Here is a 23,040-nt window from a genome sequence, read left to right on the forward strand (position 1 = left end):
AATGGACACTGTCCCCTCCGACTTTGCCCCAATGGGAGCTCACCTGCTTCCTCCCTCACCCAGGCATCTACTCATTCTTCAGACATGTGTTATATGTCTTCTGTGCTAGGTTCTGAGGTCCCAGCTACAAATGAATCCTTGCCTTTGCTGTAGGCAATAGTAGAGCGGACAGAAATTAAGTTCACAATGTTTGGTAATCGATTACAGAGATGTCCTAGGAGAGCATGTTGGAAAAGCCTGGGGAGATCAAGAAATGCTTTCCAGGGAAAGTAACTTCCAAGCCAAGATTAGAAGAAGAGAAAATTGCCCAAGCTTGGAAGAGAGGAGAATACATTTCAGACATGTGGGAGGGAGGCCATGCCCACAGAGGTCCAGAGAGAAAAGAGTGGGTCAGGCAGAATGTAGCCGAAACTTGGAGCGTGCAGGGGAGGAGTCATACATGGTGCTGGGTCACTAGGATAGGAAGCCACGATTAGAGGTTTCAACTTCATTTTGTGAACAGTTAGGCAGCGTTGAAACATGTTAAGAATTTGCAGTTTGGAAAGATCATTCTAGCTGCAGCATGCTGGGTAGATTGGAAGGGGATAAAGCCAGCTTGGAAGTTGCAGCAGTAATACAGAGAAGACATGATGGGAATGTGAAGAAACAGCCAGGTCGAGAGATAAATAAGAAGGATTGACAGGACTAGGCCTTTAATTAGGTTGGGGGGATGGGGAGAGGCAGGATTCGAGACTATCTCTTGGGTTTGGGCACACGGTAGATGGTGAGCTAGGGAACACAAAAGGCACAGCAGGCTTGGCCGAGGTGCTGGAGGCAGAGGGTGGGTAATGAGGTCACCTTATGGGGCCATCCAAGGACAGGTCTCATCAGGATTAGGGGTAGGGTTGAGGTCATTAGCAAACAGATAGGAGATTGAAGCCCTGGGAAAAAATTTAGTAATCCAAAGAGAAGGAAGACTGAGAAAAAGATGGTTTAAGAGAATTTTGGGGGGAAGGCTAGAATTTCAGATGAGGAAAGAAGAGGAAAATCCAGAGGAGACAGCCTAGGAAGAGGCTATCCGCACTAAGGTGATTTCGCCAAAGCCAAGCGCAAAGAACCAAGTCCTTAATAAAATGCGTGACCCTCCCTGTCAAGTGCTACAGAGATAACAAGTCAAATAAAGACTGGAAAGTTTCCGTTAGTTTAGCGACATTGAGGAGCAGTAGGGACCTTGGTGGTAGGATTTGGTGGGGAGAGGGGGTTAGAGGGCACTGGAAGGCAGAGGTGAACAGGAGCGCTATGTGGACTGGAGCCTGGGGCCTCTGTGTATCATCTGACGGGGGCCCCAGGCTTGGTTCCTGGAAGGAAACAGCAAGTTCAGTGGTAAGACCCAGAAGATCTTAGCTAGACCACTAACTAGCAGGGTGGCCTGGGGCAGGTCAATTCACTGTTCTGGGCCTCAGTTTCCTCATCAGTGAATAAAGAGGGAGCTGGAAGCAACATCTTCTAAACCTGGGCCCCACAGAATTCTCTTTGGGCAATGCTGTGCTTTACTCACTATATATCCGTTAAATATGTGAGTTCTCACTATGCGTAAGGGATTGTGTGCTAGGAAAAAAGAAAAAATGCAAGGGTGGGGAGGGGGCAGGTTTTGAGGCAAAGCTGGGTAAACAATAGCTAGCAGAAGTCTCAGAGCCTGTAACATGTTCATGTGTGTTGTTGACCACGAGAAAGGTGATCTCGTATTTTTCCAGTATTTCTCATTTGCCCAGCTGATTTGACTTGTGTCCGCTGTCTTCACAAAGCATGCATGGGCTTCTCCTGGAGACACTGTCCACCAGCTGGCAGTGTAGGGGGCACCCAGCCACAAGCTCTACATGGTACTTTCTAGTGTTACAGCAACTCAGGGGTTCGTCTGGAGTCAAAGTGAGAAAGGTCTTCTAGCTGCCAAGGGCTGCAAAATAAAGTAGAAGCAGAGACTGAGCCTTTAGGGGAGTCCAGATAACAGGGTCTCTTCTTTTTTAAGATTTTATTTATTTATTTATTTATTTATTTATTTATTTATTTATTTATTTATTTATCTATCTATCTATCTATCTATCTATCTGAGAGAATGAGCGGGAGGGAGAGGGAGAGAGAATCCGAAGCCGACTCCATGCCGAGTGCAGAGCGCGATCTAGGGCTTGATCCCACAACCTCACAATTATGACCTGAGCCCAAACCAAGAGCCACCCAGGTGCCCCGATACCATGGCCTCTTAGATCATGGTGCCCTCCCTGCCCAGTTAGCGCCCCAATTTGTCAGCAAGGACCCCTGTGGGGCATTCTTACATCGCCAGGAAAATGGGCTTGCAGAGCTGTTTTCTGGGAACACTATTCTGATCTATGGGCTGCAATGAATCTGATGGTGGAAGTGCCCTAGAATAGTCAAGATGTAGGTTTTCTTAGAAATCTGAGGCCCCTGGGAGTAGGTGGCTGAGAAATCCAGGAGAATACTTGGGGGAGGAAGAAGTGAACTACAGGCTCTGAGCTGTACTGACAGAGTCAACCAGGAATATGGTGGTAGTTGGGAAGGCCAAGGGAAGGCATTTGTTGGCCTAAGTAGGCTCACCCTGGGATAAGTCCTCTGTTAAATGTTCCTGTGTTCATGGAGCGGTGCCCATGATACCATCGGGATCAGCCTTTCTGCAGGAGAATTAAAGCTTAAAGCCCCTGGACATCCATTGTGACGAAATGAATTACCTTCTCCTTTACCCGTGTGGAAGGTTTCTACTGTGTAGCATCCATGGGAGACGTGAGCGAAGAGCCAGACGATCTTCTATGTACTGTATGGTTCATATTAAGAACCCCTGAGAGAGTTCCAATCTAGAAAGATTGTAACAACCCCAAAGGTACTACTGGAGAATTTCTGTGTGTGTAGGTCTCCCGGGCATTCATACCTAGCATCTCTAGGGGGACAGAGACCACCAGAGGGTCCTGTGGGGGCTCTGGGAGCACCTTGTGGGGATAGCTACCAACTGCCCAGGAGGATTTACCATCGGCCCCGGGGGAGTGAGAAATGCCGCTGACCTTGTTTCTTCAGGTAGCCGAGGGTGCCTGTGTTCTCTGTCTATTGCTTCGTAACAAATTACCCGCAACTTAGTGGCTTAACAGGACGTTTATCATCTCCGTTTCTGTGGGTCAGGCATGCAGGCATGGCTCAGGTGGGTCCTGACTACAAGGCTCTCCCAGGCCGTCATCCACGGGTCAGCTGGAGCTGCCGGCATCTCAGAGCAAAACAGGGCTGGACCCTCATCCCAGCTCCCTCATGTGGTTGTGGGCAGGATTCCGGTCCTCACGAGCTATTGACCTGAGGCCATGCCTCAGTTCCTAGCCATGTGGGGCTCCCCAGCGTGGCAGCTTGCTTCACCAAAGTGCAAGCCAAAAGGATGGGTGTCCCAGTCTTTGCTAACCTAATCAGAGAAGTAGCATCCCATCACTTTAGCTGTATTCTATCCCTGAGAAGCCACTCACCAGGGTCAACTCACACTCCATGGGAGGGGATAACACAAGGACTTGGGGGTTGGAGGCCATCTGCTGCCCACCACAGTACCCGACCAGGCTTCGAGGCAGCTCACTCCCCTGCCCTGGCCCACGAACCCCCTTCTCAGAGTAAAGGAATTTAATAACGCGTTCAGCAATTAAAATGCCACAGCATAATGGAGTAGCAGATCTCACTGTTATTTTAAGTATCTTGTATGAGATGCAGGATTTCTGTAATCCTAAATGAGGACAGCTGTTGAGGCAAGACCTAGGAGCACTATATGTTTGTGTGGATGAACAAATTAATCTGCATGTGAAATCCCAGTGAAATTGACATGAAATAAAAATTTCATGCCTTACAGTGTATCTGTGTTGCCCATGAAATGAGATTAAAAGGAATTTCTGATTCTACAATTGTCATACTTTTCATACTGCTTGCATTTTTCTCTTCTAAAGACTTGCGTTTGGACCTAGAGGCCAGGCCCAGGTTTGGCATTTTATACCTTTTGGCCATCTTCCTTCTCCGCTTGGCTGGGAGCAGGTTTCTGTACGGAGAACTGATCCGGGAATGTATTAGATGTTCTCAGCTCTAAATACAAAACCTGTGATTCTCCATGCTGCCGGCATGTTCACTGTCCCTGTCCCAAGGCAACTGACATTCTGGAAAGGTCCCTGGGCCTTGAGCTTTGCCCCCCTCATCCTTCTGCACACACATCAGCTTTGGGGTGGGCATTGGTGTCATTGGGGAGTGAGGGGAAGAGATGCTGGTCTCCCCAAGGCCTCATCAGGGCTGGAGCCATGACATGGTGAGACGAGACAAAAGTGTGGGAGGGACAGAGGATGTGCCCCCACACCCCTGCACCTGGGAATCCACAGATTGTCTCTCCCTCGGAGACAGACGGGGCTCTCCCAGGAAACCGGTCCCACTCCCACTGTATGCCTGTGCTTCTTTTGGCCCTTGTGGCCATAGAGTTCAGGGAAATGGAACACACAGAGAAGACAGCCTATTCACTTTCTCTGTCTGAGTCTGCCCTCTGCCACGTGTTCAGGACTGTAGGAGTCAGAGGGATGGACATTAGCTTTAGAATAGGTGTTCACAAATTCCCCTCCTAGGGCCTCATTGAAATCACACATCCGCTGGCTCTGCCTGGGCAGGAAGTGGGAGCCCCTGTCGTTATCCCCCAGGGTAGCTCAGCTGGCCCTTTCCCTGTCCTCCTCTAACTGCCCAGGAGCGACAGCCTGTCCCCCACCCCCCTCCCCGGGCAGGTCGCTGCAACGGCTGGATTCCAGAGCTCAGTAGAAACTGCTTCTTGGGTTGGTGACTTGAGTGGGGCCCATGGGTCCACAGGGCACAGGACACAGATGGGACCTGAGCAGCAGCTGAAGGATTTTGGATACCCTAGTGCTTGTAACAGTGCTGGCGTGGAGAGGTGGTGGCATGGTGACAAGGACGTCTGGCAGGCCTGGGTTCAAATCCCTGCACTGGCTGTAGCAAGTTGCTTCACCTCCCGGTGCCTGAGTCTCCTCCTGAGTGAGTCCATCAAGCAGTGGCCCCTCATAAGGTTACGGTGAGCATTAAATATGCAAGGTGTTCCGCACAGCGCCCGGCACTGGAGGGAGAGCGTGTGCACGCACACTGGGAGGGCAGGTGGTGGGGGCAGAGGGAGACACAGAAACCCAAGCAGGCTCCACGCTGATCTCCCTACCCCGAGATCACATCCTGAGTTGAAACCAAGAGTTAGACGCTTCACGGACCGAGCCACCCAGGTGCCCCCGAAGTAGCAGTTTAAGAACATTACGAGATGGATATTTTCATCACTGTAGACCGGGGGCCAAGGCTTAGGGAAGTGAAGTCACTGCCAAGCTCCCAAGTGATGACACACCCGAGTGTCCCACCCCAGGCCTGTGTGATCTCCATTACATTCTGCCACATTTTTGTGTGACTTTTCCGCTTTCTTTAGCTGCCCTCAGTCTCCCCTCTGGGATGCCAGAGCCCCCCCTTCAGGAGTCTGTCTTCTCACACTTGGTGCCGTTGTCAATTGCGGGGGGAGACCAGTGGCCTTTCTCTCCATCAACATTCTGGTGATAATAATTGCACTGTCCTCTGCCTCCGGGTTCCTGGGTCTGCCACTCCATCACTCCCTCCTGTTTTGACATTCCAGAATCAAACCCCAAATGTTTGTAATTTATGACCACGTCTTTTCTTCCGTAAGGGTGGCACGCTGTAGGAGGAAGACGTATGTCCAGGAGTCAGAGGACCTGGGTGCCAGCCTCAGCAGGCACCCTTGGGACCCTCGGGAGCCTCTGTTGCCCACTGATAAAATGGGGATGATGATGCCATCTTAACACCGCTTAGAGGCAGCTCTCAGTCTCATGAGCTTGTGCAACAAAATAAGAGGCTGTGCACGGGGCGTCTGGGCGGCTCAGTCAGTTAAGCGTCTGCTTTTGGTTCAGGGTGTGATCCAGGGATCCTGCGCCAGGCTCTGAGTTCAGGGGAGGATTCTGCTTCTCCCTCTCCCCCTGCCCACCCTGCCTTATACTCTCTCTTTCTCTGGGTCGCTCTCTCTCTCAAATAAATACATAAAATCTTAAAAAAAAAAAAAAAAAAAAAGCATGTGTACATTACGTTTCTGTGGGAACTGATGGCGATCATCACTTAATGTTTCTGACATACCCACGTTGGCACCTGCTGGCATACAGGGCGGGGCGGGGGTGGGTAGGGGAGCAGGGACTGGTGCTGGAGAGACGGAAAGAGACCGAAGAGGAAGCTCCTGCCTGTGCCCTGGGGCTAGCATCTCAGACCCTCTGTGGAGGCGGCCTTGGCTGTAAGTGGCGCTCAACACTCAAGAAGTTGATGGTTCAGGAAACACTTTGAGATGCACCTGAGCTTGGGGAAATCAAGAGCCTCAGCTGAATTTTGCAGAAAGAAGAGAAGCACAAAACAGAAAATACTGCATGTGGGGGATGAGCTCAGCGGAGCAGATGTTATTCAGGAGGTGCTTGGGGCCATCAGGACAGCAGCCCCGGTGGGCAGGCTGGCGTCAGTCTCCACACACCATGTGGTCCACCCTTCCTCCTGGCCCTCCTCCCACTCTGATCTTTCCTGCTCACTTGCTCTTCTCTCCAGTAAAACCCCTGAATAATAAATTACAAACATGCTTTCCCGTCTGTCTGCGGGCGCCAGATCTCAGCATTGGAAGCTTTCAACATCCCCTCGGTGTCCCTAATAGATCTTGCCATTTGATTAATCTTCTAGAGTCTTCTCCCAGAGAGCCCACCGTCTGAGCCGACTCTCCTCATGGCGTCCAGTTTGAAGGATTTTTCTCTGCCTCTCAGCCTGGTTGCTGCCAGTGCTGACTGCTCATCCCCAAGTAGGGCTGCAGGGTGCTGGGGACAGGTGGCAGTTAGAAGTCCCAGGACCTGGGCGCAGCTCACCTGAGTCACTCCCCAGGTGTGTGACTCTGAGCGAGATTCTGAGCCCCGGGTCTGCTCTTCTGGGGAGTGGAGGTTCTCAGAAGCTGTTGCGAAGGTCTGATGAGACAGCTGATGCACTGTGACCAGGGGCAGAAGGAAGAATCTGTGAAGTCCCAAGAGCCAAGATGCCTAGGCCATTGAGGTGTGAGGCAGTGCCCTGCTGCCCGCCCTCCCTGGGCTTGTGCACACTGGAGCTCTTCGGGGATTCCTGCCCCACCCAGAGAGAAGCCCCCTGACCTTTCTCCTGCAGGAGGGTGGAGGGGAGTGAGGTCCAAGAGCATGACCGCCCAGGCTCCTGCCAATGCCTGTCCCGCCACCAAGGTCTGCCCAGTCTAGGAGGCTGAACTGGGTCATCTCCAAGGCCCCTTCCTTTTTGGAATCATGAGTTCATGGTTCTAGTCCATAAGGGCAGAACACTGCACGGAGCTGGTTCAGCCCCTAGAGCCGTGCTGATAATAATTGTAGCTGCCATTTACTTGGCAGCTGTTAAACACCTGGTGCTTTGCCTGCAGTCTGTGGTCTTCACAGCAAGCCTGCAAGGGAGGTGTCTGTCTGCACTCAACAGGTGACACATCGAGGCTCTGAGAGGGCAAATGATGTGCCCAAGGGCACACAGCCAGTTTTCGACAGATTCAGGATTCAAACCGACATCATAACCCGGCTTCGTTTCTCTAAAACTGTTGCTGGGTTCTTTGCTCTTTCCCCCTCCCCCCTCACCTTTCAGGGCGCCTCGCCCTCTGTCAGACAAGACAGAACCGCCCAATGGGGGGAGTACTCTGCACATTTGAACTTGCTGTTGAAGATAACAGTCCTGACAGTTTTATCAAGCATGGAATATTAAACAACAGCAATAATCTAGGGGAAAAATCTGCAAGTTAAAAATTGTTGTCTCCACTTTCCAGACAGAGAAACTGAGGCTCAGAAAAGTCAATTCGATGTCCAGCCACACAGTTGAGCCCAAGCTGCAGAACGGTCTTTGTGGCATTCTGTCAAATCATTTTTATTTGGTGTCAGCTGCAATCAGAGCTTCCGATTACTATGCACGGGAACCCTCAGCAGGAGAGCCCAAGCCCTGTCCTGCAGATGAGTGGACAGCAGATAGGAGAGGAGGTGGTTGGCCTGTAGTCCCACATCCGGTCGGTGGGGTACGACCCCCAGGCGAATAGTCTATGAACAGTCTCACTGCGGCACTCAGCCTGCGGGTCCAGAACCCTACCGGGACTGGGACCCTGTACCCCATTTCTCTCCGTCCGTCGCTAGCTCGTCTAGCACCTCCTCGCCCGTGAAGACTTCAGCACCCCAGGTGGACATGAGCCTGCCTCTCTGCTCTGCGAGCCCCGTGTGTGTGCGTGCTGCTGGGTCATCGTACAGTCACACACCCGCCTCCCAGCTGCACTGGCCAAGGTAGGAGGAATGGCCTCTGTCCCCAGAAGCTCTCTGAGCGGCGGCTTCCACTCTCACCCTCCCACACGAACTTGTCCTCAATAACTTCCATCACCAGAGCTAGGGTTTGGGGTCCCTTTGCCATCCCCACGGCAGTGCCCAGCGCCTGATCCTTGGCACAGCCCTGCCAGTTGTGGTGTTATGAGTCATGCGGGTCAGTCTTTCTTTTTGTCCCCTCTCTCCGACAGAGACAAGGAGGTCCTGCTAAGCTCTCAGCTTTATTACCTTCCTGTAAAAGACAGACGAGCATCGCTCTGCTCCCGACATCCACCTCCTTCCTTTGGGTCTCCCCATGCTGGCTGCTGCCTCTTCCTCTGCCTGGGTCTCTCCATGCCCCTCCATGCCCTCGTAGACCCCGCAGTGTGGCAACTGAGGGCTCCCCACAAGTCCATCTCAACCAGCCACCTGCCCTTCTTCCTCATTGCTCCCAATTTAAACTCAGGTCTGTATATAAAGATAGGCAAGTTCAAGGCCTCTTCTCCCTGGGGGCTATGTCAAGGCATTTTCCTTCCCGTTTTATAATAGTTAACAAATGCCTAACAAGTCACCCCCAAAACTTAGTAGCTTAAAACCACTGGAATCGTTGCTTATCTTCTTAGTCTTCATGGATCAGGAGTTCCGAGCAGGTCCGGCGTGGAGCTGCTGGGGCTTCTGTCATCTGCAGGCTTGGCGGAAGCTGGGGGGCTCACTTCCACAGCGGCTCATTCCCGTGGCTGGCAAGTGGGTGGTGGCGACGGCGGGCAAGAGGCCTCGGTACTTCCACACACGGGCATCCCTCCGCAGGGTGGCTTGAGTTTCCTCGGCCGCTGGCTTCCCTCCAGGTGGCCAAGGCAGAGCCCACAGTCCTACGGTTTAGCCTTGGAAGTCGCCCACTGTCACTTCCATCATATTCCGTTGGTTGTGGGAGCTAGAGCTGATTCAGTGAGGGACAGAACTACATGAGGCATTGAGATTTACCGGAAGCCTTCGGGGAGGCTGGCTGCCACGCCTTTGAAAGCCATCAACTCTTAAGTCGTCAGCTGAGTTAGGAATGCATTTCCCAAATTTCTTTCTCCCTCTCCCCATGAATGGGCATCTAGTATGCTGAATTCTTGTTCTAGGGACATGGAGATAGACAAGGGTCCTTCCCTAGAGGAAATAATAGTCAAGTGCAGGAGACATTCCCAGCTCCGAAAATTCTAGAAGAGAGATCTGTACAGAATTACGGGAGCACAGAGGACAGGTCATTGCTTATCTGGGGGAGTACGGAACACCTTCACAGAAGGGGGGGCATTTGCTCTGGGTCTTAAAGGATGAGTAGGAGCTCATTAGGTGGAGAAAGGAGGAAGGACACTGCTCCACGCAGAAGTCCTAGTGTGAGCAGGGCCAGAGAGTTCTGGCAACATACGATGCTGCCACTGTGGGAGGTCTCAAGGGCTGTGATAGGGAGTTTGGACTTTCTGCATCAGGAGCCACTGAGGGCTTCAGGCCAGAGGAAGGCCTGAGTAGAATTGTGTGGTGGACAGGACGTGAGTGGCAGGGGCAGAGGGGGGAGGCAGGAAGACCAGTCAGGAGGCTGCCACAGGAATCCCTGAGAGGAATGAGGACTCTGGGAGCCAGGACCATGGGGACAAGAGAAGAGGAGTGGATTCTGGAGGGTTTTCTTAGTAGGTGGAGCTGACATGATGTGGTGAGGCATTGTCTCTGGCGGGGGGGGGGGGGGGGGGGGCATGGGGAAGGCCTGAAGGTCATGACTCACCTTTCTACTCTCCTTTCCCCTGGGGCCTTCCTTTCCTAATTCTTGGCTCTTGGCAGGTGACCCAAGCCCAGCTCTGCTTAGGCCCTGAGCACAAGAGCCCCTCTTTCTCTGTGTAAATTCTCCTGTTCATTGTTTGCTTTTGGACGAACATGTTCAGGTCTCAAGGAGGCCAAAGGGACATCAGGCTCACTGGCCTAGGATTGAGATGAAGTGTTTTCAGCCACAGACTTCTTTGAGAATCTAGTGAAAACTATGAATCATCTTTCCAGAGAAAAACAAAACCAAACCACAACAACCCACACATTTGCATACACTGCTTTGCAAACAGTTTCACTGGGCTCATGGTCGCCTGGAAGTCCATCCTGGGATCTCCGGACCCCAAATGCAAAGGTCTGAGCCGAGGACGAAATTGGAAAACGAAGAGAAGAACTGTTTCACTCCCCAAATGTCTGTTATTTACTTCCTCGTTTAATACCACTCCCCGTAATTGGACAGCCCCTGAAAGAGCTGCAAACAGGAGGAAGCACTTACCCAGAGATAGTCCCTGGTGGCACCAGCATCACTTGGCGGGTTTATTTTCATTATTATAGTAATTTTCGGGCTGCGGGCTACAATTTTCCCTTGCAGCGAGGTATTAAATTGAAATTACCCCAGATGTAATTGTCATACGAAATGATCCTGGACACGTGGAAATGAATGCTTTTTCAAGATGGGGTTTTATTGTCTATGCCAGGGTTTTAGGGCTCTGCCTGGTTAAACGTGCCGGATTTCCGCCTGTGTGGCAGGAGGTCAGAGGTCAGCATGGTGGGGTGGGCTGGAGCTGCTGGCCCAGGACACGGTGAGGCTTCTGCCGACCCAGATGAACACAGACTGGGGAGCAGAGCCCAAGACATAGGGGTTGCTTTGTGTGGCTGCCAGGAACCTCTGTGCATTAACTCGGCGTGCGAGAAACCCCACGTTTATGTTCTGTGCACTAACTGAATTTGGATCCAAGTCCAAGTTCCTCTGTGGAGGTGGGGAATTGAACTTCAGTCATGCTGGGCGCTGCCCTGCCCTGGAGTCTTCACCTGTGCTGGGCAGCTGGGCCGGTCCCCCCAGGCACCAGGCCTCCATCCATACTGTGACGGCCACAGTGCCCTTGGTTCCAGCACTTAACTCTGCTTCGCCCCCAAGGTCTTATGTGTCCTCCTGCCTTTCCTTCCCCAGATGCACCCTGCTGGTGTACTGCACGGACCTCCCTCCCACCAGCATCATCATCACCTTCCACAACGAGGCCCGCTCCACCCTGCTCAGAACCATCCGCAGGTGAGACAGCCCTCCTCATCGGTCGGCCCTCCCAGGCCCAGCTCTCGGGAAGAGGGGTCTGGTCACCGGGGGTGGGGGAACTAGCCCTGCACTAAAAATATCAGACATCTCTGAGTCCGTGCAAGTGCTGTCTGACTCGCTTCCATTCTGTCACTCCTCGCACCCCTGTGAGGGCGGCTTGTCCCCTGTTTTATATGGGGAGAGACAGAGGCCCGAGGTGGTCAGCAGCTTGCCCGTCACCGGCAGCCACAGAGGACCTGGAGCTCACGCCCTTAACCATCGTGCTAGGCTGCCTCTGGAACAGTTCTAACTTCCACAGCTGCCAGGGTTGCTAAGGTTCCGCGAGACTGAGGACATACCCCACCCCAGCATCAGGCTGGGATTAGAACTTGGGTCTGCCAAGTGCTGCCTCTCCCAGCACCCGCCTCTCCACAGCCTCCCACGTGGCCAGGAGCCTCAGTGCAAATCAGAGCAGCCTGAAGGCAGTGGCTGACACTTCCTTTCCCAGCCATCTCCCTTCTGTTCCAGCCCCGACCCCGCTTCTCCTCTCCACCACCCGCAGTTCCGAGTCTGGGCCCCGTTCTTGCTCTAACAGGTGCATTCTTCCTTTGTCCGACCCATGGCCTGCACAAAGCTGGGACATGCAGAAGTCCCAGCACCAGAGCCCAGCAGAACTCCCCGTGGCACACAGATGGGGCCCTGGGGATTTGGCCCTGGTTGTTTTGGCTCCCCTTCCCCAGGCCACATCCTTCCGTAGCTCTGGGGCCTCCTTGCCCATCCTACCCCCAACACCACCTGGCCCCCCTTCCTGTTTCAGGTCTCCGGCATCATTGACATCTCAGACGGTGGCAATGCCGACCATCAGTCATGAGGCCCTCTGGTGTGCAGACACGCCTTGGCTCATACTCTCAGCTGGGGAGGTGGGAGGCCACTGCTGTCCCCGCTTTACAGCTGAGGGGACTGAGACTCGGAGATGCTAAATCGAGGCTCCTCTTGCTTAGCTAACGGTGGGGAAGCTGGTTTCAAACCCTTGCTGACCTCAGTTCCTCTCAGCAGCTTCCATAGGCCAGGCCATGCTCCAGGTGGTGTTCAGCCTCCCTGGTGTTGGGGCCGGCCCTGGGATAAAGTGCCTGCATATCTCCATGCCCCTAGACACCTGGCCTGCATGAGGCCCCCCTGTCGGGTAGGCAGCTCAGCACATGGTCGCCTGATCCCACAGAGAGGGAGGGACTGGGAGAGGACAACCAAGCATGGCAAAATCTCTCGTCATTTCCATCACGAAGCCACACCTTCCTATGCCTGGTGGTGGGCAGGCAGGGAAGCTCCAGGTGATGGGAGGGAGTCAGCAGTAGGTTCACCCTGATGGCAGGCACCATGTCTTGGGGGCCACTGTCACTTCCAATGAATGTCTGCTGTGGAGGGTCCATGCATCCCATAGAAATGCAGGGACGGTCCTGCCCAAACGCACATTGTTTCCCCTGTCCACAGGGGCAGCTCTGTCTGCTGCCCAGATGTCCTTGGCAGCTGGCCAGCTCGTTCCTTCTGCCAGCTGCTTGCCCTGTCTGCCCTGGCTGCTGTGTTCGGCCCGCAGGTCACCAGATTCACATTCGATTTCCCAACGAGGCTTCAGGTCTTAACACGAAAATGTCCTGAGTCACTGTCAGGAGTCACTGTGAGTCTCACAGTAGACTAATAAAGTACCTGTCTGATTTGTAAACTTGAACGAGTACATGTAGGGGACGAGGGTACGGGGTGATCTGATTTACCTGGGTCTTTTCTGGTGAGGGGAGAACGTTGTTCCTGGGCCGTGCAGGCTGAGCGGGCTCACAGTGGAGCAGAGGTGGCTACTTTGAAAATGCTACACCACAGCCCCACTCCTGTCATGGTCTGCTTGGGCACGAGGTAGGGTTTCCGGAACAAACTTAGGGCAGCCTCCGCCTTTCACCACTCATGGTGGCTGTTCCACAAGGTCATGTCTGGGTACGTCTGCCAGATGTTTCCGTGAGGACACTACGGGATCAGAGAGAGGCTCCTTGCCTTCCCAGCTGGCCTCTCTTTTTCTTTCTAGGAGTCCTCTGACATCAAACACGTCCACCCCTCAACACACACACACACACACACACGCCCCCTTAGGGCCTTCCTCTGGGCTCCTTACTGCACATCTCAACTCTAGCACCTAATGCATTTTTCCCAGATGTCATCTTCAGTGAGCTCCTTTAGGGCAAGGAGCTTACGTCTTATTCATCTCTTACCTAAGTTCCCTGTGACTCAGTTGCCTGATCAAGGAAATGGGAATCATGACCACAGCTACCGCATGGAGTTGCTTTGGGTTCAGTCGGGTAAGGGACTGGCCACTGCAGCTGGCGAAACTAGGTGCTTGAGCCACGTTAGCTGTGTCCATATCTGCACAGCTACTGAGCTCTCAAGAAAAAGAGGCTGTGGGGTACCTGGAGTCAAGTCCTTCCCTTACCACTTCCTAGCCGTGTGACCTTGTGTCGGTCACTGACCGCATCGGTAAAGACGGGAATGAAAACATCTTTCATGTTACCAGCATTCCTGGTTCTATCACATTTCCCACAAGAAGACATTACCTTGGGACATTTGGGGGTATTCTACTATCCCGTGGGGCCCCCAGGCCCCCCATTTCCCATACAGCTGCTGCCTATAGACTCGTCCCTTTCGGCTCTAAGACGTATTTTCCCTTCTCGTCCCGCCGCTCCTCCATCTCTTTATAAGAGTAATAATGATACTTTATAATAATATTATTAATATTTTAAATGTATGCTGAGCTTTATGGTCTCCAGAACACATTACATCTCACTTCAGTTGGAGTCCCCTCCGGAGCCTCTGAAGTCAGGGGTGCATGAAGTGAATGGAGGCCTAAAGCCACCGGGCTAGGAAGCACAGAAGCCAAGACTCAGCTTCCTGACTTCCTGGAGGGACGTGGGGGGCAGCTAAGGACACAGCCCCCGCGCCTCTGTCCACCAGCCTGATGAGGGCTGCCCCAAGGCCCTGTGCACTGTGCTCCGAAAGGGGGCTTGCGACCCATCCACGCCATACTTTTCAAAAGGCCCCCAGAAAGTGCCAGACCATACACCAAACTGCTGGGCGCTTTGCCAGGAGAGTCCATGGACCTATTTCCTGCTTCTGAGGAACTTCTGATAGAAGCCAGGCCCCCAGGCTCAGATCCAAGTGTGATACATGAAAATAGTGGAATGAGGGGAGACCTGTGTGTGAACAGACAGGCTTTTATATCAAAAGCAAGATGAAGGTGGATATTAGGGGTGGAAGCAAGGAAGATTGCTTCTAGAAATGCCCATGGCAGGTATGATTTGCCTTGGGATTCTCTACTTTCCTTACCCTCCCTGTCCTGACGCACAAATAAATCACTAGCACGGAGGTGGGACTGAATGAGGAGCACTTCCTATCTTACTTTGTCGTCAATGCAAGGATCTTCTCTGAGGTATCTTTCATCCTTCATGTTCCAGAATTCTGATGGCTTTGCTTCCAGGCTCTCACAAAAAGACACTCAAGGGGAGGACTGAATGTACCCTCTCTTCCCCCTCCCTCCCCCCAGTACTTGGCCAAGCCTTTGTCCCTCTGCCCATCCCTGCCCGAGCCCTCTGGCCCCCTGAGCTCCTGAGTTAGCTAGGGGCTGCGGGCTGGAAGGGCACACATGGGGACGCTCAGAGCCAGGCAGAGGCCTGATGGGGGGAGGGAAAGTGTCACAACCCAGATCAACGAAGGACTTCTTTCACTTAAGGAGAGAGAAGACAAGCCCTGAGGAGTGGTTTCTCTTGTCTGGTATTGCAGTGGGTCCCTGGGTAGATGTGAGACCCAGGGCTGTCCCCTTCCTTTTGGGGCATCCTTCAACCCTACATTTCCCGTGGGGGCTCCAGAGCATGTGCAGTTGATCTCTTTATATCCTGAATCTCCTTATTGTTGCTTTTTTGTAAAATCCTGGAGTTAGAGGAGTGGTTTCTTAGGTAAAGGTGGATAAGAAATGGGACCCTGGGGCCTGGTCTGCTACCAGCTATGTGACCTGGACAAGTTCCTTGACCCCTCTGTCTCAGTTTCCTTTCCTGTAAAACAAGAGCTGCTGATAACCACCTCACATGATTATGGGGAAGAGGGAGTTCAGGTAGGTAAAGGCCTCGCTGCAGCACATGGCACCGAGGGAGCCCGTGCAAGGGACAACAGGTGTCAGGATGCCCCTCCAGCCAGGGCGGGCAGCAGTGCTGTGCGGCTCTCATACCTGAGCCCACATCAGAAGCCCCTGCAGCCTCCTAGCCCCAGGTGTTCTAACGCAGTAAGTCTAGAGTGGGGCCCACGCATTTGCCTTTCTAACGAGTCCCCAGGTGACATAGAGGCTGCTGGCCCTGGGACCACACTTTGAGAACCAGTACCATCATTATTATCCATACGCAGATTCCAAAAGCAGCCGCGGTGCCAAGCTCAGTGCTAAGCACCTTTCATGCAGCTGAAGAAGTTGGGGTGCTGCAAGTTCAGTAGCTAAGTACCTACATACCTCAGTACCGAAGCTCTCAAGCCAGCGTGGATAGAGTACTTGCACCCAAGTCAGCCTGGCTCCAGAACGACCAAAGTTAACTGTCAGCCGGCCTCAGGTCTTCATTCACCTGGGGTTTATGGAGCATTTGATAAACCCTGCCTGCATACGGCACCGCGGAGCTCATGAAGCAATTTCAAATACATTTCCTCATTTCATACGTACAGAAGCCTGTGAAGTAGGTCAAGTATTAATATCGCCTGCCTTTACAGGGAAAATGTAATTACAGAGGAAAACGAAGGCTGGGAGTGGCCTGGCGTCTCGCTCAGGGTGGCACAGCGGAGCCGCCCGGCCTCCCACGCTGCTCACACGGCTGTGCCCGCCGCTCGCAGGCTGCTCCGTGTGGGCCCCGCCGCACGGGCACAGCGGCAGAAAAGTCAAAGGTGGGGGGAGATGCTGGCAGCACAGCTACCCTCGGCCAGAGAAGTGAGCCGTGTATAAGGAGACTCCGTTCTAGAATACCTCCCAGGCAGAGTGGGACCCCGGTATGCCAGTGAGGTGAGCGCTCACTGTCACGCTGAGGCTGTAGGGAAAGGACAGGGACCAGTCATGGCGGAGAGAGGCGGGCTGGTGAAGCTGCCTGGAGGACAAACTGGGGACAGCAAAGTGAGGGGGGAACGGAGCAACCAGGGGCAGGGTGGTGGGAGTGGCAGTGGATGTGCAGAAGGAGGGCCCTGGCGGGGGGGGGGGGGTCCTCTGAGGCCAGGCCAGCTCCCCTGGGCTGGACTTGACCTTTCTCCTCCGGCCACCCCAGGAGCCCAGAGCACGTGCCCCTCGCAGGCCTCGCAATCCGGAGCCGCGTTCCTAGAGCCCCCGCTATCACTCCAATTGCTCTGATCAGAGGAGCAAAAACAAGCCAGGTGTTACCAGGAAATGGTCTAATTAGCTCTTAGTGCTGACGATTTCTGGGTGGTGGTTTTTTTTTTTTAAACCCTGGACATTTTTTATTCGCTAATCATCTCTCAGTTCAACCCGCACAGAGCTGCACGCGATTTACCTTTTGATGTTCACAGAAGAGAACTCTTGAATCTCAAAGAGCCGGCAGGGATTTAGGGGGAATCGCATGCGGAAGCTGCCGCCTTAATCAAACCTCATTAGAGGGTATTCTTCAAGCAGGTTTTCCCTCTCTTGCTGCCTCCCTCCCCCCTCCCCTGTCTGATTAGAGGACTGGTTATGGGGTTGGTGTGTGTTTTCTTTGGGACTGTCAATTGATCCCATGTGGCGAGGGTCTCCTCCCACCACCGCCTGCCCTTCCCTGTCCCCACCTCCCAACAGCCAGCTCAGGGCTTGGAGTCAGGGTTCCTCTCCCACCTTATACTAGTTGCCATGGTGAGAATTAAGGCTTCATAAATAAAAGTAGCTCCAGGCAAAGTTCTCCTGGAGAGTCTCTGCATCCTGCTTACACAGGGCTGCTCACGGGAAGCAGGGCTCAGATCGGCCCTCCTGAGGGAACTCACAGCGCCTCTACCAGCACCATCCGAACCCCTCTCCAACACACACAGGGCCACGGGCACCCTACAGTGGGCAGTATGGCCTTGGAAGGTGCCCGAGGAACTGAGTGGTCTGGGGCGTTCGGATGTGGAATACGGCCTGAGACCCCAAAGGAACATGGAAACGCAGCCTCTCCCTGTAAGCCCAATTCGCAGTCCAGGCTGGCACGTGAAGTCAATGCCAAGTCATTCCTGCTGCACATTCCTGCGACAGGAATTGCTGCTTTGAGCCAGACATGGTGCTAAATCCTCTAGAAACATTTTCTCTCCAATTCTCCCAATGGCCCAGTGAAGTAGGTACTGCTGTTGTCTCCATTTTACAGATGGGGCTTCTTACCGCACAGAGCAGTAAAGGAAATTGCCCCAGATCACACAGCTTGTAGTAAGGAGCTCCTCGACTTCGAGCTTCTGGAAGGCAGAGCAGACTTCCCCTTGGTTCCTTGTAGACCCAGTGCTGAGCGCAGAGGAGCTGGATAGTACCCACCCCTGGAGGAAATGACAGGCCATGGCTCTGGGCTGGCCTCTGGCAATGCAGAGAGTACTGACAAGGACCCTGCCCCCAGGGACAGGAGTGGACCAGTGGGGCCAGCAAACCAGCCCTCAGAGTCAGGCGGGTGAAAGCCGCAGGAAGTGGAAGCAATTCATGCCAAGTAGTGGGAAGCTGTTAGGAGGTGTGGTGAACGGGTCCTTGTGGCAGAAGAGGGGCATTTCGGGCCACGGCATCGAGGGAGACCTGGGGCTCTCCGTTATGAACAAGCAGGATGCCACCAGATGAGGGCCCTGGGCATGATCGTGTCCAGATCGTGGAGAGCGAGCGTGCTGAGGGTTTGGGTGGAGATGGTGGCAAGACCCTGGGGAGGCTCAACTTAGTTGTTTGTGTTAGTGAGGAAAGCCACATGATGAGAGATCAAATCGAGCCTTCAGAGAGCTCACTCTGGAGGCCCTGCGAGGACGGCCTGGTCAGGTCAAGGCTGCTGCAAAAAATTGGGCAAAAGTTGAACTGGGACAGAGGTGTAAGAGGTGGAAGTGGTTTGAGTGACCTTCTCCAGTAGAACAGGCGGGTCCGGTCACTGATTTTGTATGGGGTTTGGGGGCGGCGGCGGTGGGGAAGGGTGGTCACTGAGGATGACTCCTGGGTTCCCGACTCCATGGGTGCGTGCGGTGGCATTCACCAGGAGAAGGCAGGGTCGTATCCCAGGGGCTCACAGGTCAGCAGTGTAACGGCACAAGCCCTTTGGTTGCCCTGAGTTTTCATTCCTCAAATGTGATGATGTCTATTTAAAGCTCGGGTTAATACATGCATTTGTCACTAGACGTCATAATCATCTCCCCTCCTTCCACCTCGCAGTGTATTAAACCGCACGCCGATGAATCTGATCCAGGAGATCATATTAGTAGATGACTTCAGCAATGACCGTAAGTATCTCATCCCCTTGCTCTGTAGATACAAGTTCCCAGCCCCCGCATAACAGGCAGAGGCCACTCCACTGGTTCTCCAGGGAAGGGGGAAAGCCTGGCTTTGTAGCAGGTACGGAAGACTTTGAGTGTCCCTGAGGGGCTCAAGAGGGAGATAAACCTTACCTTTAAAAAAAAATGTCTTGGATTCTCTGCTGCGAGTCTTTGAGGACCTACACAGTAAATTTAGTAGATCCATGATTGTTGGTGTGTGTGTGTGTGTGTGTGTGTGTGTGTGTGTGTGTGTGTGCGCGCGCGTGCACGCGCGCCCCTAACCTACATTCCTGGACGTGGAAACCTTTGGAGGATTGACCCTGGGACCCAGAGCCCAGGGCAATTTATAGCGCTAGAGGTTCCTGACTTGTATCTGTGGGAATCGCTAGCCTGATTGCAGGCTGAAACCACCCCCTCCTTTCATTCCCCTCGGACTGGGTGGGCTCCGTGGGAGAGAGGGTAAGGTTGGTAAACCAGCGAAACAAAGCCAACATGGTGGGGTCCCAACGTGGAGTTCAGAGGATTGGTGAATCAAGCAAGTGATGGGTAAGCTGGCAAGCCGGAGATAAGCCGGGGGTCTCCTCCTGCCCATCCTGGCACATTCCCCTGAATGGTGGAGAGTTAAGCCGTCTCTGTGTGATGGGATACCCTGAACAGATCACTTAACAGATAAGGTCTCCAGGATCAAAAGCCCATGATCAGAAAGGAAACTCTGAAATTTATCTCATCCATTGTGTGGTCTCCCAGCAGTTTTTGCTAGAACCCATTAGAGTGAGCAGGACTCTTATCTCATTTTTTTAATGGTCTGTAGGAAAGGAGAAGAGTCTCCAGGTGATCGTACCAAGAATTCCCATGTGGGAGTGCTTCCTAGTAAGCACACAAGTGCTGCTATGTGACCGACCTGCACCAAAGAGGCCACTTTGCATGGACTGGGCCACGTTGTATATCGATAGCAGTGGTCGGTCAGCCTCATCCAAAGCCCACAACCACCCTGGAGTCAGGACAGGGCCTGCGGTGGGGGCAGGGACGGCAGGCTGGGCTGCCTTACCTACTCTCCGGGTTCATGTCCACCGCCGGGTGCTCACACCACAAACATTTTGTCTTTGCAGCTGAGGACTGCCTGCAGCTTGTCAAGTTGCCCAAGGTGAAGTGCATACGCAACAGCGAGCGGCAAGGTAGGTCTGTGCAGCTGGGCGGGGCCTTGGAGTGTGGGTGTGGGGGCTGGGGATGTGCGTTTAGTGTGCAGGGAATGTCGTGTGGCTCCTCTGTGAGCTCTCTGGAAGACGGAAGGACAGGGGTGCCCACTTGCCCATTTGTCGCTACCACAGGTCTGGTCCGGTCCCGGATCCGGGGCGCCAGCGTTGCCAAGGGCACCACTCTGACTTTCCTGGACAGCCACTGCGAGGTGAACAGGGACTGGCTCCAGCCCCTGCTGCACAGAGTCAAAGAGGTGAGTGGGGCAGACTGAGGGTCACACTGCTGCGCCCCCACCTCCTCTAGGCTCTCTCAAGCCAGCACTTCACATACGCCCCCAGGCCCTCTGGGAGAGGGGTGGGGCTGAGTGCTGTCCCTATGTGATAGATGGAGACACTGAGGTAGAGCTGCCTGCCCACTGTCACACAGCAGGCGGTGGGGCGGCAAAGCCGGGGACCTGTTCTTTGTATCACACTGGCACCTGCAGCAGGCCTGTGAGTGGGGTTGCTGGCAGCTGCTGATACATGACCCCTGCAGCTTTTGGGTGAGAGAACTGCCCAGAACTATTTCTCCCAGACGATAGAAGGTTCTGGAAAGGGAGCCCTGATGAGTGCCTTTTGTGACAAGAAGGCAGTGGAGGTGACTGGGCCTTGTCACCCAATTCCTGAGACTTCTGTCTTCCCTCCACCCATGCGTCACCCTTGCCCAAAGGCCGAGGCACGTGGGCAGAATGCCGAGAAACCTGAATTCCTGGCCTCTGCCTGCCCTTAAATTGCTCTGGAATTCCGTCTGCTTCCTCACTCCATGTCTCAGTTACTCCTTTTGAAAATGAGAAGAACCTTCCCTTAATGTTCCGGTCGGATTATATATCCCACAAACACCGTCCGCCCTGTCCTGATCTACAGAAGGCTCTGTACTGTAGGGGCTTAGCATTTGTGCCCTTCCTGTCCGCCCTGAGTCACCGACTCCCACAGCTGCTCCGTGAAGTACGAGGCCGCGTATTTCTCACATACCCATTTCACAGATGAGGACGCGGTGTCGGGGGAATGGCGTGACTTGGACTGATTTTCCCTGGCGGCACCACACGCGCCTGAGCCCCCACCGCCTCTTCGCCGTGCCGTGGTGATTTCCTTGCTCTTTGTGGCAGCTTCCCTGCTCTTCCCCGCAGAATGACCGTATTGAGGACGAAAGAATCCGTATGTGTGAACTGCTTAGAGAAGTGGGAAATCCTTCCCAACTCTGTTCGTTCCAATGAGAGAACCTCGGCGGGTGTGCAGAGCTCTCACACGTGGGCCCAGATGCGAATACCCGTCCCGTGATCGCCTGCCCCGAGATTGGGAGAGGCGCTTAGCGCCGTTTAGGAAAATCCTCTCTTCCCCTCTTTCTGGCACAATCCAGGTGAAGAGGTCTGCACTGAGAAATAGTAGATTATGAACAGACCGTTTAGTTGAGGGGCTTTGCCTGGCCCTAGAGGCCCTTCCAAATCCTCCCCTTGCTGTGTCCCAGACGGGAGGGGATGGGGGGGCTGAAAGTGCCAACCCTTTATCATGTGGTTGGCTCACCCCTCCACCCCAGAAACAGTCACCTCATTAGTAAAAGCTCAGGTTTGGTGAGAAACGATTGCTGTGAATCACGAAGATGCCTGTCACCCCATCACTCAGGAAATCCCCAGGGTTTCAGAAGGTCTTGTTCAGTGAACCAGGAACAAAGGCCAGGCGTAGATCTCTTCTATATCACAACGTCACAGTAGAAGCACATTTTTAATTAAGCTTTTATTTTAATTCGAGTATAGTTGGCATACAGTGTTATATTAGTTTCAGGTGCATAATATAGTGATTCAACAATTCCGTATGTTGCTCGGTGTTCATCACAACATGTGTACTCGGAATCCCCTTCCCCCGTTTCACCCCTCCCCCCACCCACCTCCCCTCTGGTGACCATCAGTTTGTTCCCTGCTGTTAAAGGTCTGTTCCTTGGTTTCTCTCTCTCTCTCCTTTGCTCATTTGTTTTGTTTTTTAAATTCCACATGTGAGTGAAATCATATGGCATTTGTCTTTCTCTGACTTATTTCAGTTAGCATTATGCCCTCTAGATCCATCCATGTTGTTGCAAATGGCAAGATGTCATCTTTTTTATGGCTGAATAATATTCCTGTGTGTGTGTGTGTGTGTGTGTGTGTGTGTGTGTGTGTGTGTATACCACATCTTCTTTATCTGTTCATCAGTCGATGGACGCTTGGGCTGCTTCCACATCTTGGCTATTGTAAATAATGCTACTATAAACATAGGGGTGCATGCATCCCTTTGAATCAGTGTTTTTGTATTTTGGGGTAAATACCTAGTAGTGTGATGACTGGATCGTAGGGTAGTTCTATTTTTAACTTTTTCAAGCAACCTTCATACTGTGGCTGCACGGTTTGCATTCCCACCAGCAGTGCACGAGGCTTCCTGTTTCTCCCCATCCTCTCCAACAACTGTTGTTTCTCGTGTTGTTGATTTTAGCCATTCTCACAGCTGTGAGATTGTACCTCATTGTGGGTTTGATTTGCATGTGCCTGATGATGAGTGAGGTTGAGCATCTTTTCAAGTGTTTGTTGGCCATCTGTATGTCTTCTTCGGAGAAATACCTGCTCAGGTCCTCTGCCCATTTTTTAATTGATTGGTTTTTTTTGGTGTGAGTTTTATAAGTTCTTTATATATTTTGGAGGCTAACCCTCTATCAGATAGGTCATTTGCAAATATATTCTCTCAGTCAGTGGCTTGTCTTTTAGTTCTGTTGATTGTTTCCTTCACTGTGCAGAAGCTTTTTATTTTGATGTAGTTCCAATAGTTTATTTTGGCTTTTGTTTCCCTTGCCTCAGGAGACATATCTAGAAAAAAA

The 23,040-nt window shown here is 52.9% G+C and overlaps 1 protein-coding gene across 3 annotated transcripts in view; it reads left to right on the forward strand.

The window, feature by feature from the left end:
• The window catches only part of GALNT14 (polypeptide N-acetylgalactosaminyltransferase 14), a 202,144-nt gene that overhangs the window by 144,672 nt on the left and 34,432 nt on the right, over positions 1 to 23,040 (forward strand). For all 3 annotated transcript variants that reach the window (XM_087863747.1, XM_087863746.1, XM_045809137.2), the window contains exons 3-6: positions 11,362 to 11,460; positions 18,866 to 18,933; positions 20,076 to 20,141; positions 20,295 to 20,416. In XM_087863747.1, coding sequence (XP_087719873.1) covers positions 11,362 to 11,460; positions 18,866 to 18,933; positions 20,076 to 20,141; positions 20,295 to 20,416 — 355 coding nt within the window. The remainder of the gene's footprint in view (positions 1 to 11,361; positions 11,461 to 18,865; positions 18,934 to 20,075; positions 20,142 to 20,294; positions 20,417 to 23,040) is intronic.

This window comes from Ursus americanus, chromosome 7 (assembly GCF_024610735.1).
Source record: "Ursus americanus isolate L20-20 chromosome 7, mUrsAme1.1.p, whole genome shotgun sequence".
Classification (NCBI taxonomy): Eukaryota; Metazoa; Chordata; class Mammalia; order Carnivora; family Ursidae; genus Ursus; species Ursus americanus.